The 15,244-nt window shown below is 34.7% G+C and overlaps 1 protein-coding gene across 40 annotated transcripts in view; it reads right to left on the minus strand.

Moving 5' to 3' along the window:
• RIMS2 (regulating synaptic membrane exocytosis 2) overlaps positions 1 to 15,244 on the minus strand; it is a 446,716-nt gene that overhangs the window by 297,736 nt on the left and 133,736 nt on the right. For 15 of the 40 annotated variants that reach the window (XM_063389697.1, XM_063389689.1, XM_063389766.1 and 12 more), the window contains exon 1: positions 14,066 to 14,447. The exons of the other annotated variants lie outside the window; for them this stretch is intronic. In XM_063389697.1, the coding sequence (XP_063245767.1) occupies positions 14,066 to 14,187 (122 nt within the window). In that variant the 5' untranslated portion in view covers positions 14,188 to 14,447. Of the gene's footprint in view, positions 1 to 14,065; positions 14,448 to 15,244 lie in introns of those variants that run through there. 40 annotated transcript variants of the gene reach the window in all.

The following is a 15,244-nucleotide window of genomic DNA, read 5'->3' on the forward strand; positions in this document are numbered from 1 at the left end:
TGGAAGAAAGAGTGTCAGATTGGTGCTAGGTCAATTTAATTTTTAACCGCATGGGAAGAAACTATTTCATCCCCAATATTATTCTTTAGAGAATCCTGCAAGCAAATAGTTTACTTTATAAAATCTTGTGTAAAAGGTATAACATACAAACATTGTATACACATTTTTCTGAAAAGAAGGTCTTTCGTGTCAAAGGAGCAATTTAGATAAAGGATAAATAAAAGCAATTCATTTTCATTTCAGTTCTTTGACTTGCCTTGCATTGGACTGAGAGACAGCATAATTAGACAAATATAATAGAAGTGAGGCTCACATGATGCAGAAAAAACCAGGAACAATAGTAGCAGTATTTGCTCTATTAATAATGAGATTCAGTCCATGTGTTTTAAATAGGCATTTCTGTTTTGTAAACAATAATTCCTAGTTAATCTTAATGAAATATAAACTTCCTGAGATAGCACTTAAATCTCAACTGTTGTATACTATGCTGTAATGCCAGACAGTGAAAATAATCAAAAATCCCTCCATTTTCTAAATTCATCTGAATGCCAATGGCAGAATTAGAACACAGCTAGAGATGGAAAACGTTTATTAGATCACCTCGTTTGTTTCCATGACGATGAAAGATCTTTCCCCACAGTACATTTTCTAGAATTTACTCAGTCTAATTCAAGGCTTATACCATTTCCTATGGGATGAATTATATATTGTGGTAGGCTAAGAAATTTGCATGGGCATTCAGTTGAAGCCTTCCACTCTTTACACCACATTCGTGTATTTTTTGAAAATCTCCCAAATAAATCTTCCTTCTTCTTGTGGTTTAAGTAATCACTACATACAGCTGCTGCTAGTCTGTCTCTTTTAAATGCTAGCTAAACCAACCTGGAAATATTTTTTTCTCTCTTCACTATTCTCTTCTGAAATTTTTTTTCTTACGCTTTTTCTGAAATGCAGATTTGCTAAAAATGCATGTCTGCAATTATGCACAGTGGTCCAAATGTTAGGGTCTCAGAGATTTGTAGGACAGCATGTAACCACTTATATTTGACAGTTAGAAATACTACACAAAACCTAAGATAGTCTTCAAAATGTTTTATTTAGTTGATAACCCATCAGTCATGGTCAGCCCCAACAGGCATCTGTGGACTTTTTCTGGAAAACTTTAAGTTGCCATGCAACAAACGATGTTTCTCTAAAGTTCACTGTTGTTCCTAAAATATTCTCCATATTATCTCAAGCTCAGTTTCTGAGTGATATACAATAAACATATGTTCATCTTTAAGAGTTCAAATACAAAGCTCCTTTTTCCAAATAGTTCTAGCCAAACTTTTCATCAACATATAGAAAGACAGTTTACAGAAGAACATAAGGCTACTTGGGAGAGAGACTGATTTTGTGGCAAAATGCACACCTGTTTGTAGTATTATACTTCCAGAGCACAGCAATGTTTAGGTCAGGTTGGATGAGGCATTGAGCAACCTGGTCTAGGGGAAGATGTCCCTGCCCATGGCAGGAGAGTTAGAACTGGATGATCTTTAAGGTCCCTTCCAATCTGAGCCATTCTATCATTCTGTAACAATAGATATTGAATCCTCTTTTAACAAATAAATTATCTCTGAATATAAAACTTAAAACCAAATTAACCACCAAAGTGAAAAAAAATCTTAATTGACTAATCAAGATGATTCAGGGAAAGCAGCATTAGCAAGCCACAGTCTTTTTTTAGTTAGCAGATCATATAGTTACAAAGAAACTGGAAAAAGTTCTCCTAATACCTTATTCCTTGTACTGTTTGCACAGAGTTCAAAAAAAAAAAGACCCAGTTTACTCATATATAAAATACTATTTTACAGGATTAAAGCTGAGATTTCAAGATAGTCAGATAAATCTAACTTTCCCAAGAGAATGTTAGGAATACATGAGATTGTTTTTCTTCATACAAGAAACAAAGTTAAATATTCTCCTTTGAAGGAAAAAATATATTAACTATGGAACCATAATTAATTCATGATAATATATGGATACCTGCATAAATGTAGCATCATTCCTGGTTAAATATTCAAACTGCCTTATTTATTATACATGATTATATAGCACAAATAAAATGCAGCAGCCCTGCAGTAGAAAGTACAGCTAATCAGCACAAAGTGTATCACAGACAGAAAATATAATCATGTGAAATGGAGGCTAAGCTTTCACTGCAGTGTTAATACAGGCTTCTGCTGTGACACTAACATTATTCTCTACCACAGCAGCTCTCAGAACCCCTTTTTTCCAGTTTAGTAGTGCTTCTAAATTGGACTTCACAATAAGTTTTAAGTACAGGCAAAGCCTAGGTCTATATGCAAAGGTCTCTACTATTTTCTTTTTTCTCTGTAGATATATAAACATAAAACCAGAGTCATGCTAGCATTAGTCAATTTGCAATCAGTATAAAGTGCATTTAGATTAATTATTGTAGCATTTCTTTATTTAGTGTATCTAGTTCAGTCTTTGCTAAAATATGCTCTAAAATAACACTGTATGTAGTAATTAAACATATAACATGTCCATATAATAGAAAATGACATTTTCTTTCCAGATCTGCTCAGTACATAGACTAATCCAGTGCAGTGCTGATAAAAATTCTGAAATTAATTTATTAGGCTGAGAACATGTTACCTTCTCTTGGTTTTGGTTATATAACTGTAGTAGTGCATTCTCTTCTGGAAAGCAAAAAAACTCACCAATGGCCATTAGTGCAAAATCATCTTAAAATTTTAAACAAAGGCAAGTTTTTTGGTTTTAGGTAGTGTTATGAGCAAAGAAAGACATTAGACTTTTAATCAAGTGTTTTTATGTAATAAACTCAGATTCAACCCCATATAAAGTAATAAGGAAAGAAATTAGTTTCTGTAATGTCTTATTTAGGTACATGGAGATAATGGTATTCCATTGTATTACCATAGTTTAAGTTCTGCATTGCATGAGGATTAAGTTTTGCATGACATAGGGTTTAATGAGCTATTCTATTATTTTGCAGGATTTTTTCACCGAAGCAGGAGAAGAAAATAATATAGAGAGGCAAGAGACAGAAATAACTGCAACTCAGTGAACAGGTCAGTACAATGAACTCTGTCTCCTATCTTATCTCCACCCTGTTGCACTCCTTACATTTCAGTCTACTTTTTCCAGACATTTTCTTTCAAGTTAACATTACTTTCTGGACACAAAACCATATCACATCAATATCACATCACTCCAAATTTGGAATTGTTATCATGAAACTCCCAGAATTCAAGTAAAGCTGATGTCCTGCCAAAGACATGTTAAAAGATACATTTTTCTTTCTTCCCTTTAGTTAGCTGATCTCACTTCAGCTGAAAGAGCAGCAGATTTGAGGTTAGTTCTCAATCTGATCTAAGGTCTGGTTTCAATATCCACTTGCTCCAATCAAAGGTAAATATATGTAACAGACTTTTTTCTCTATGCCATAAGTGTAGGTCAGATGTCACCCATATGTGATCTAAATGAAAGACAACTGATGTATTTTGCATAATTTCCATGAAAAAAAGTGATTTTTCAGACAGCATTTAGACACCAGTGGTTATTCTAAGACTTTCCCAAATAAAGGTAAGTAGGAAATGGGTTTATTTCTATATTTAGCCATGAACTCCAAGATACAGACTTACTCATAGTGGATTACATCAAAAGACCAAAATCCAGTAAAAATCTCTTTGCAGTAGTTGCATGGAAGTAATAAAAAATCCACAAAAATGTAGATTTGCAGTTTTGTCACCACTATATTGTCATGAGACCACACAAAATTCTTTGCGGAATTACTGACAGATAAATAATTCTTAATTAATAATGAAAAGCAAGTTTTTGTCTGTGCAGAACACAGTCTTTTCGTACACTACTGCAATCTTGTGAGCATAGTCCCTGAGCTTCTTCTATGGTTACCCAGTCTTTACATTATATAGCATATTACATTACAATGTTTATAATATTAATATATGTGTCATATATTACATGTGATATAATATATTTTATATCATATTATTATTATTATTATTATTATTATTATTATTATTGTCTTTTAGGGACGTGATTTAGTGGTGGACTTGGCAGTCCTGGGTTAACAGTTGCACTTGATGACCTTAAAGGTCTTTTCCAACCCAAAGTGTTTTATGACTCTACAATTTTAACTTGCTTACTGTGCATCCTCACAATTGTTAAGAATTTCTTTTGAATACGTTTGTTCTATTCGTCTATGAATACTGTTCAATATTTGAATTTAAAAGTTCTGAAAGACCTAGCTCAAGAAAAAAATCTCACTGTAATGAGGACACATCAGCCACATAGCTGGCATTGCCTAAGGAAACAATCTAGTTAGTAATATGAAATAATTTGCAGCTGCTAAGACTAAGGGTGCAAATGAAGGCCAAGGCACAAAATCCTGGTGTATCTCTAAGGTACTTAAGTTACTCTGCCACGTGTTCTAATGTCTACAGATGTACCTAAATTCCAAATAAAAGGCAAAATTTAATTTGTACTTTCATTTGTGTATACTTACAAACCCATGATCATAAGACCTCTGCAAATATTTATAAGTTAAAATTCATAGATGCACATGAGGGATTGAATAAGTCATACATTCCTGGGAACTCCAGCTGTGAAGTTCATATGGTTCTCCTGGCACTACAAAGGACATGCTGGCAGTGGCGAGTGCAGAATCCAGACCTCTGTGTTTGCCAGGTTCTTTGACTGAACAACACTATACCTTCTTCTCATGTTTTATTTAAAGCAACAGAGATCTGAATTATGATTGCAGGTAGTCCTTATACATCCTGATTATGCTGTGTCTTACAAATGAGCAACTTTAACATGAAAGATGCATATTAAGTACAAGGAAGCTTTTCTGGACATACATCATTTGAATTATTCATTTTTTATATTGTAATCCTTCCTGCCTTTTAAAATCTTTTCTGTCCTCCCTGACACTTTTCAAAAACTTCCAAAGTATGACAGGTAGATGAAGCAGGGCTTACTGGAGAGTTGTTGAAAACAGGGCACTTAGAAGATTTTACTGTAGGTTGTTTGCATAATGATTGAACTGTGTTAGAGTCACTGTGATACAGAAGAGCTATAAAAATTGAGGTTTCTCTAAAACACCCATGGTTCTTGTAATTTTGTAGCAGAAAAATGCTACCATTAGCAGGGAAAAAATTAAGACCCTTAAGTGAATGGAAGACTGACTACCCCTGGGGTCCTCAAATCCACACAAAATGCACTTGTTCTGAGTGCAATCTGAAGACACAGGAGCAACAGCCTGAAATATAATATTAGGAAAATCAAGAAATGTAAAGAGAAACATTGGTGTATAGAAGAGGAGAGGGTGAGAGGGGAAGAGAGATTTTAAACATCCTGTTTCAGGCAAAGATATTTTAATTACATTTGTATAAGTTTGTATATCTATACTTGAAACTATATTTTGTGGGATAAGAAGTAATAAATCAATAATTGTAGTGTAAAGTTTTCCTGAAATTCTGAGGTTCCATCTTTTAGTAATGTTTTATTCATCATCTCCTTCAGTCACTTTAAAAATAATTTGAACATTTTATATAGAGAAAAAAAATACTAAAATTTGCAAGAAAAATTCTCATTTCATTATTCTACTTTTTATTTAACACTGAAATGATGTTTTATTTATGACAAATGTATGTACATAATACATGCCAAAAGGTCCTATATTTGGTGCACAGTAGTTAAATCACAGCCTAAACTTTTTGGTTTAGAGCATTTCTCTGTGACTATATGTCCTATTCTATAGATTAATAATGAAAACTATCTTAAAGCAATCATAATTGCATTACTTGATTTTCAACATAGTTTTGTATAAACTTTAACAAAGGCTATTGTTCCTATTATATGTGATTACTACTTTCTAAGAGACAAGGGCTTAAAACTTATTTATTCAAAATAGTAATGAAGTTTCATGATAAAAAATTGTCTTGAATACCAGAAGATGGGAATTTGGAAGTATATCTTAATCAGAAAGATGATTCAAATATTGCAGCAAGGATAAAGTGTATTAATCAAGATGTATTTCATTCTTATAAAAATAAAGACACCATGCAAATTCCCTCAGGCTTGCAGTATATCCAACTCAATTCTTGTTATTAAAACAAACAAAATAATGTTTCAGCATTTCAATCTCTAATCTCTTTCAAATTTAGGCAACTTAGGCACAGATTTCTCCAATACATAACATTTTTATTTCACTTTTCTATCTCATAATTATTCCTTGTCAGGTTCAGAACAAGAAAGCAAAACCCAAAAAGCAGCTTTGAGAAGGCTGACTTTGCCTCACTAGTGCAAATCACAAGCTGAAGTGAAATCAGCAACTTGAAATACCTCCTTCTGTTTCTGCTTCAAGCCTTTTATCTCAGGGTAGTTTAAATTATGCCATTACCTCCAAAACTCACCTCAGATATCACAATTTTTCAGGGGTTGATATTATATTCATTTATTCCTTTCTCAGAACCCTGTAAATCATTTGAGGCTCAACACCAATCTTTCTTGAAATGGTGTTTTCTATGAGTAAACCTCCACTCTGCCTTTACAGTGCAAAATCAAGAGTACATTCCTGGGAAACGTGCAGGGATGATGGATCCATACTTTGCTGGGTAACCACAGTACTCCTCCCTTCTATTCTCGCCAGCTTGGCCAGACCTACACAGCCAAACATCCCAATGTTCTTTGTGCTATTCTGTCCATCTGCAAGATGTGATATTACAAGTTTTAAAAAGTTTGTTTTCCCTTTTAGTTCTTTTTCTACCCATAGTCATACTATGCCCAAAAGAAGAAAATGGAAAGAAATAACAACAAAATATCCAAGCCCACATCAACAGAAGTGGTCTTCACTCCTTCAGTAAATAAATAACTGTGGCAAGAACAGCAGCAAAACTTCTCAATCAAGGAACAAAGCAAAGACACAGCTTTTTTCTGATAAGGAAAGTTTTGCTTTTCAAAGCCCTATGTTTCTACAATGCTGCTCCTGACCTGGTAAAGGGATAGTGCCATTAGTAGGCAGATTGTACCATAAATGTGCACGTGATTCCTAACCCAAAAAGAAAAAAGCTAAAAGGATACAGGAGAGTAAAGAAGGCGAAGGCTGCATGTGTGCTGTTAACCATTATTGTGTGCAGCTTTGGATCCAAAAACTAAAGAGAGGCTAAGCTCTTAGCATCCAAAGGAGGGCAACAAAGATGGTGAAGGGCCTTGAGGGGAAGCCATATGAGGAGTGGCAGAGGTCACTTGGACTGAGGGGAGACCTCATTGCAGTCTGCGACTTCCTCATGAGAGGAAGAGGGGCAGACACTGATCCCTGTTCTGTGGACCCAATGACAGGACCCAAGGGAACGACCTGGGGTTGTGCCAGAGGAGGTTTAGGTTGGATATCAGAAAAAGGTTCTTCATCCAGAAGGTGGCTGGGCACTGGAACAGCTCCTCAGGGAAGTGATCACAGCATCAGCCTGGCACGTTCAAGGAGTGTTTGGACAATGCTCCTGGGCACATGGTGGGACTCCTGGGGATGGTGCTGAGCAGGGCCAGGAGTTGGAATTTTATCATCCCTGTGGGTCCCTTCCAACTCAGAATTTTCTGTGATTTTTTTAAAATACTTGGTAACAAGCAAAGAAGGACTGCTGAAGACACGCACTAGGAGCTTCTGACCACATAGTTGGGAAAAATTAAATATTTATGCATATGAGTCTGACAAACTACAGGAAACAGTCTGAGGTATTAACTTTGCTGCACATCAATACAAAAAGCGAACTCCCAGCTGAGGCAGGATGGAGCAGGTTTGCTTAGCACTCACATCAGTTTTATCAGTGACAGCACCCTGAAGAAGAATAAAATGGATACATGGGCTAGTTATTGTTGTAGTCACCACAGCTCAATCTGTCCTCAAACACATCTATTATCTGCTCAAGGGTCAAGACTAGCAACCTTGATTTCTGGATGCTGGAACATGCAGTTTCCATAAAATACTGGGCTCTTGCCATTGAACAAATCTCTTAAATTTTTCAACTATAAATATCATAGTCATTTTTAATATAATGATCTCTGCCTTTTCTTTTTCCAAAAAAAGAAGATAATACCCACATCTTACTGGGCTGTTCTGAGAAATGACAGGAATCATCTGAGTTATTCAAGAATAAAAGGAGATTTTTTTACATGTTTTCTTCCAAAAGTTGTACTTGGTAACTCAATTATACTTTAGATTTCTGTTGCTCTCACCCAGGTGAGGAAAAAAATCATGTTTTAAAGCATATTTAATAATTTCTAAATTTAGGATTATTTAAATTTCTGAATTTAACATACTAGCTGAATTGAGATAAATTATCCACCTCTGATCCATGCTCTTGTTTCTTCCTGGCGGGAGGTTAGGATCATATGCCAGCTAGAATTTTATTGCCATCATCAGATAACAGCAGTTGATGCACAATGAGAATAGAGAGAAACCTGTTATGGCTGCAAATATCCACAGCTCTGCGAGATTCGTGGAAGAAGCATATGTCACCTTATTAAATCTGTAGCAACTGAGGTGGAAGTAACAGAAGGTATCTCTCCAGAGCTGGAAGAGATGGGAAAATAAATGGTTCTATAAGGAAATCTCTTGCTTTTCTCTCTCTGAAAATATCTGTAACAGAATGTTACAGGGATGTTTTTTCCTAGAAATAAGTACTTAAAAGCAAACCCAAAATCCAACAGCTACCAAGAGGAGACGGAATACAGAACTTCCTCTGAGAAAGAAATAGCTTTGGGGCAAGTTAGTACGTTCAGTTGCTTCCTCCAAAGGAAACAGAAACACGAGAAGAAGATGAGAAAAATCATGCTACTTGTCCCACTTTGTCCCAAAGAGGTTAATAAAGGGCCAAAGGATAGATGGAGTTAGATACACTAATTTGCAGCTCAAAGAGGATGTGAGAGTACTCTGTGAGGAATGTTTGGCAAAGGTGCAGAAAAGACCAAATACACAGCTAAGGGAGTTTCTCTCCGCCTTTTGTCTACAACTTGCTGTCCCAGCTGGCAGTCTTCTCTCTTCGTGTAGAGAAATTCACACATATATATGCATACAGGGATTCACCTGAATACAGCTTATTTCTCAGATTTTCAGAAGAAAACAGGATAGAGATAAGATTATATGACATGAACAAGCTTCCTATAGTAATATAGAGATCTAGGACTGGAATTAGCTTAGTTTTGGAATTCTGATTGTGTCTGAGGCAAGACACAGACAGTTAAGAACAAGGGGAGGAAAGAACTTTGTTATGTCTTTAATACATTAAGGAAAAACTACATGGTAGGAATACAAATACATTTACCAACACTGTGTATTTTTTAGCTGAGAAAGCACATCAGCTAAAATTTTCAGGAATATACTTGAAACAGGATTCTAGTGAATCTAGTGAATCTAGCATGGAGGTAAAAAGGAGCAGACGTGAAAATCCCAAAAAACTAGATTTTTAAAGGTAGCTATAGACAAACTAGTTTCGAAAAGGGAAGAGAGGCAGTTTCAATTCCAGTATTAAGCAGTATTGCATCACAGAATATGGACAATATACTGTCAGTTCTAACACCATTACAGTGGTTTTCTTGACTCTTAGATTAGTAATATTTGTAAATGTAACATTCACTTATTATTACATGTAATATTCCCTTAGAATATTAGCAAACTCCTTGCTATGTTGAACCAATATAGTCAGGTAAAAAAAGAGTGAAATCTATTCTACAGAAATATTCTGACAATTTTTTTTCCAGCAAGGAAGAGAAAATTATCTTTTTCTTCCAATATCAAAGTAATGATTATTAACACCATTAAAAAGAATAGTTGTCTGTGACAGTAATTCTTGTCATCATTGGATGGCTTCATTATAAAATGGAGCTTTGGTAAATAGCTACTAGATATATTGAGGAAACAAAACAGAAAATTAAATAATGAAAACAGATCATACATTTCTGCTCAAATGATACCTCCACTGTAAGTGTCTAGTTTTGCCAACTAGCTAATTTATTTTGGCATTTTAGTAATCTTTTAAAAATCAGTGTATTATGTAAAATACCTTGGTACCAAGAGATTTCAAAAGTGAAAACTCTTAGGAGTCTTCAAAAACACTGTAGTTTAATTTAATGAAAGAAAATACAATTTGTTTTTTTAAAATTGATGTGTCTAATTTCAAAATGAGACAATTCCTAAGTCTCCACTGTACACAAAATTTGGTGAACAACCTTTGTACTGGCTTTAGGCTCAATATATTAGTTATCTTATGCCCCTGTGTGGCCAAGCTAGACAGTAAATTCACTTTCATAGAACTCTAAAAAAATGCTAACAATATGTCATGTGAGAAACCAAGTTTAGGTACATTGACCGCTTTCCATTTTCTGAGAAAAGCTTCTTACATAAACTGCAACAGCAAAATTGGACTGATAGTCCTCTGTACATTTTGTATCCATTTTAGTCATAAAAGATGCTAGCCATTATGCAGTAATGTGTTAATCTGAATACTGCCCAAAGCAATTGTAACTTCTCAAAGCATCTTGCTACAAATAGAGCATCCAACAGCAAAATATTTGTACACTAAACACTAAATGAAGAATGGCAATCTGAAAATCCAGCTTACTTAATTACTAAAGGTTTTTAATATATTTTAAAACTTTGTCTTTTGCCATTTGAATGAATAGTATGTCACTGAAAGCAATCAGACAAATTTTAGATTGCAAAAAAAAACAAACCTCCTTTAGATGCTGCTGTAAAATTTGGATGTAATGTAAGCACATGGTGTGTTTTCATAAAAGGTCTCTTGATTTCTTTTCTGGATACACGAAGATTTTATTCCTTAAACTAGCTATTTGCCAAATGCTCAATGTGCAAAACAATTCTTATGGTTTCCCAACATGAAGTAATTCTAATAATTTTTCAATAAAAATAACTTACTACCCAGGATAGCACCACAATTCCTAACACAAGTGAAACACAATTTTGAGCTGAAATGATAGCTCTACTGCTTCAGCTGGCTGGAGTTGGTAATGTCAGACAAAGCTGTGTAGGATCAGGAGGAGGCCCAGCAAACCAGCTCTCCCTGTTACACTCACAGGAACATCTCACAGGAAAATGCTGCCCTGTAGCTGGCAGATGAGAACTCAGCAGCAATATTCCTCCATTAGAAGCTGCTGGGAGGGGATACCTAAATCCATTTAAGTGCTAAAATAAATCTAACTCACAAGGAGCTTAATATCATTTGGGTCCTCTCACATTAGAGACTGAAAAACCAAAACTATAAAAAAAAAAAAAAAAAAAAAAAAAAAAAAAAAAAAAAAAAACACCACCAAAACACCAACGAACTCAAGTGAAGTTTTCACAGGAAATGATAAAAAACAGTTTAATGTATGTTCCTGTCAATGCTTAGCGTAGCATCAGAAAGCAAAGCCCAAGATCCCTATCTTTCCTTCAACAAAATCTCAGCATATCTAAACTTTCTGAAGAACTGAAGAACAAGAACTCCAAAAACAGATGATATGAAACTTAGGAGGAATGTGTATTCAGTTAAAGTCATCTGTATACTATCTCCTTTCCTATGACTTTCTTTTACACTTCGTTATGGTACAATTTGTATGCATTAACCTGTTTTCTTCACAGTTACTTTGTGGCAGTAGCAGTTAATCACTCTGTGTGTAATGTCAGCCGTTATCATTCTGGACTTGTACTCTTTAGATGTAAAAACAGAAAAAAACATATTCAAAAGAGAAAGGATCATCAAAGGACAAAATATATAACTTTGAAGACTAAAGAGATAGACCACATTATACCTCATCAAAGCAGACTCTTACATGCTGGAGGTACACCACAGTTCTGAAACATAAACTCATAATGCATGAGCAATTCATTTTTAGCAAGTGCCTTACATTTATCGTGCAAAGCTTTAAGAGAAAAATCTACCTAAATGATATATTACATTCATTTAATTTTAAAAAAAGAACAGATTTTTTGTAAATCAGTCAGACAATCAAAGGACTACTGTCTGAAATAAATGCCAGTGAGATTTTTTAGTGACTAATAGATGATTTCTTCAAAGACCTTTTATCAAGATCAGATTTAAAATATGAATAGTTATTCAAAAGAGCCAATCTTTTTACTCAATAACCTTAAAATACTTTCACCTAACTTCAGTGTCAGAAGACAGAGAAAGCATGAATTAGTCTTTCACAATTACTGCTGCATACTGTTGAAGAATTGCACAATGTTTTTTTGAGGCCAAAAGCATTGATATCTAGAAAAACAGGACATTGCTCCTTATAAATACAGAAATATTCTCATCCTAAGTCAAACAGCCCATACTAGGTATGAGGTTCAGTTTCTTAACAATCCTTTCTTGTTTGCCAGTCTTCTAGAATAAATATACTCCTAATCTAAGGCACAGCAAATGAATAAAATAATTCTGTCTTTTGATTTGATGTTATATGCAGCTTGTGCCCAAGTCTCACACACAAAATAAACACTGAAAAGCACCATGCACATGTATCTGTGAAAAAAAAATTAGCAAAAAGCATGCACGTTGATCTACAAAAAGCATGTACTCTGCTCTGCAAAAGCAGATCCAGGGAATCAGGACTGGGATGGCAGCTGATTAGAACAGTTGCTAAGGGCTTTGTTGGTTGCTGCAGGCCTGAAACTGTGCACTTGGAAATATGCACAGTTTTACAATCACAGCTGATAATACGTAAATTATTACTCCATTTTGTAGAGCTTCAAATATTTCACAGTATACCAAAGGGATTTAAGAAAAATCTCATTGAATACAGATTTCATGTATACCTAAAAATACCTTAATTCATAACAGTGATTATGATTGCTAAAACTACCTACATAATTTTACATACCTAATTAGAAATTCATACCCAAGATAAAAAAACTTGAGAACAGTTGGATTAAATAAATATTAAAATATTTTAAAGGGAAATATCAGCACTAAGGGAGAGAATCCTTACAACAAAATTCTGGGAAATAAAATTATAAGAATTTTCTGAAGTATAAAGTGCAAATATCTCTGTATTTAAGAAATAATATCCCATTTAAGAGATTTCTCCCACAGAGACAGGGAAGATTAAAATGCTGGCTATAGTCTCTGCCTATTACTTCCACCCTTTTTCCAGAATGTTTCCATCAGGGCACTATTTTTATAAAAAAACTACAGGATTCTTTTTCTTCCTGACCTGCACTTCCACTCTCTTAGATAAAATCATTAATATTTTTTATGTTTAATATTTAAAGCTGTATGAAAAAGTTCTAAACATCGGTACTATAAAATGTTTACTGAATAATGACACAGAAATGTGGCATTGTTAATTCATTTTATCCCTCCAAAAAACCTAAGAAACCAATTCAAAAACTGTCTCACACCAATAAACAACAACTTCACCCTATCATTTCTAATTCCCACAAAACAACAGCTATTCACTGAAGGATACCCTACAGAGCTGACTGACCTGCTGCAAAGCATCCACTATAATATCCACAAGCTATAATTTGGCCAGTTAAAAACACTATTTAAAAGCATCACACACAGGATTTAAATCTTCTAAAAATAAGGAACTGCTTTCTATTTTGCAAAAGGTATGCAGGACTACTAATTTGCCTCTTCCAATAAATTATGTATGGTTAAACAGACACATCTCTGCCATATCCACATAGAAATCATTTTCTCTGACAAATTTGTTTATGAATATTTAATATGCTTTAAGGATTACAGCTAATAATGCTAGCTTCTAATGGCAGCTAATGTACTTGAAAGATACATAACCATCTTAAATATTTTATTGTCTTTGCTACCTTTATTTCTACAGATTGAGTTCTCATGTAAATCTACATAAAACATAAGAACACTAACAGACTCACTGCTACCATAAAAATATTAAAATCTGTGAGTGCAGTTATAAAAGTACCCCACTGAAAAGCATGCAGTAGACTGCCATCAGCATAAAAATAGAAATGATAAAGGAAAAATATTTAATTTCTACTTACCTAGTGTTGTTCAACGTTTGTCCAAAAAGATCATTTTGTAAAATATTTGGAGGGGATGAGAAAACCCCATGAAAATGAGATAAAACAGAATTGCAGACCTGGCGCAGTGTTTCAAATTGCATTTTCTCCCTTTCTTTCCCTTCTATTTTTCTTCACCACCTGTCTTAAAAGTCATCTATTTTGTACACACCATCAAATACAAATATGTCAATCAAGTTCCATATTTCTCCTGATCTCTGTAAAAACTGTGCCTAAATGAGCAGAGGCTGATAGTTAATTGTACAGTCATTATTCTTCCAATTCAGTCGTAGAAGATTTAGCACCCGAGCGGCTTTCTCCTGACTGTAGCAAGAATTCTAAACAGCAGTAAGCTTTTTGGGCATTCCCAGCTGAAGTGTGAAGCTGAGCTGCTTTCATGTACTCTACTCATATTTCTCTAAGCCTATTAAAAACACGCAGTGAATAGATGCTGTCGTCAGGAGTTTCAGCACATCTGGCTGCCAGCAATAAAATCTCAGAAGTAAAAAAAAGGAGGACAAGGCATCCTCACACTGTTACTACTGTCTAAGAGGAGGAGGATTTCTGCATCTTCCCCTCCTCCTTCCCTCCCCTGTAAAAATGACTAATATCCGTGACCATGTATGTAGAGTCCTTATTTTTTTTAATGTAAAGGCAATTCTAAACAACAGAAAGACCACCCTAAGAAATGTTCTGCACATAATAAACAACATGTAGCACTGAGACGGTAACAATAGATCTTTTGTCTCATATCTGAAAAGCTATCCTGTGTCTGAGATAACAGGTTTTTAGTGCAAACATTTAAATGTAGTATCAATTCATGACTGAAGCAAACAGCACACGTTCTATACGTAACCACTCTGCCAGGGACAGTGCATACAGCATCAAGGCAAAGATTTGTCATGCAAACTTGAACAATTACTAAAAGGAATGGGTGCATTATATATAAGCACTGCATTTCAAAATGAAATGTCTTCAGTATCTTTTGAAAGTTTATTGCACTGAATCAGCGATGTTAGAACCGAGAAAAATCAATCACTTCCTAGGGTGCTCCAAACCCATCTGCTTCCAGGAAAACCCACTATTTTAGGAGCCTGTGTACTGGTACACATAAGTATCAGATATGTAAGAGCGAGAAGCAGAATCAGTGGTCTAACACAA

Source organism: Prinia subflava, chromosome 1, assembly GCF_021018805.1.
Source record: "Prinia subflava isolate CZ2003 ecotype Zambia chromosome 1, Cam_Psub_1.2, whole genome shotgun sequence".
NCBI classification, from domain to species: Eukaryota; Metazoa; Chordata; class Aves; order Passeriformes; family Cisticolidae; genus Prinia; species Prinia subflava.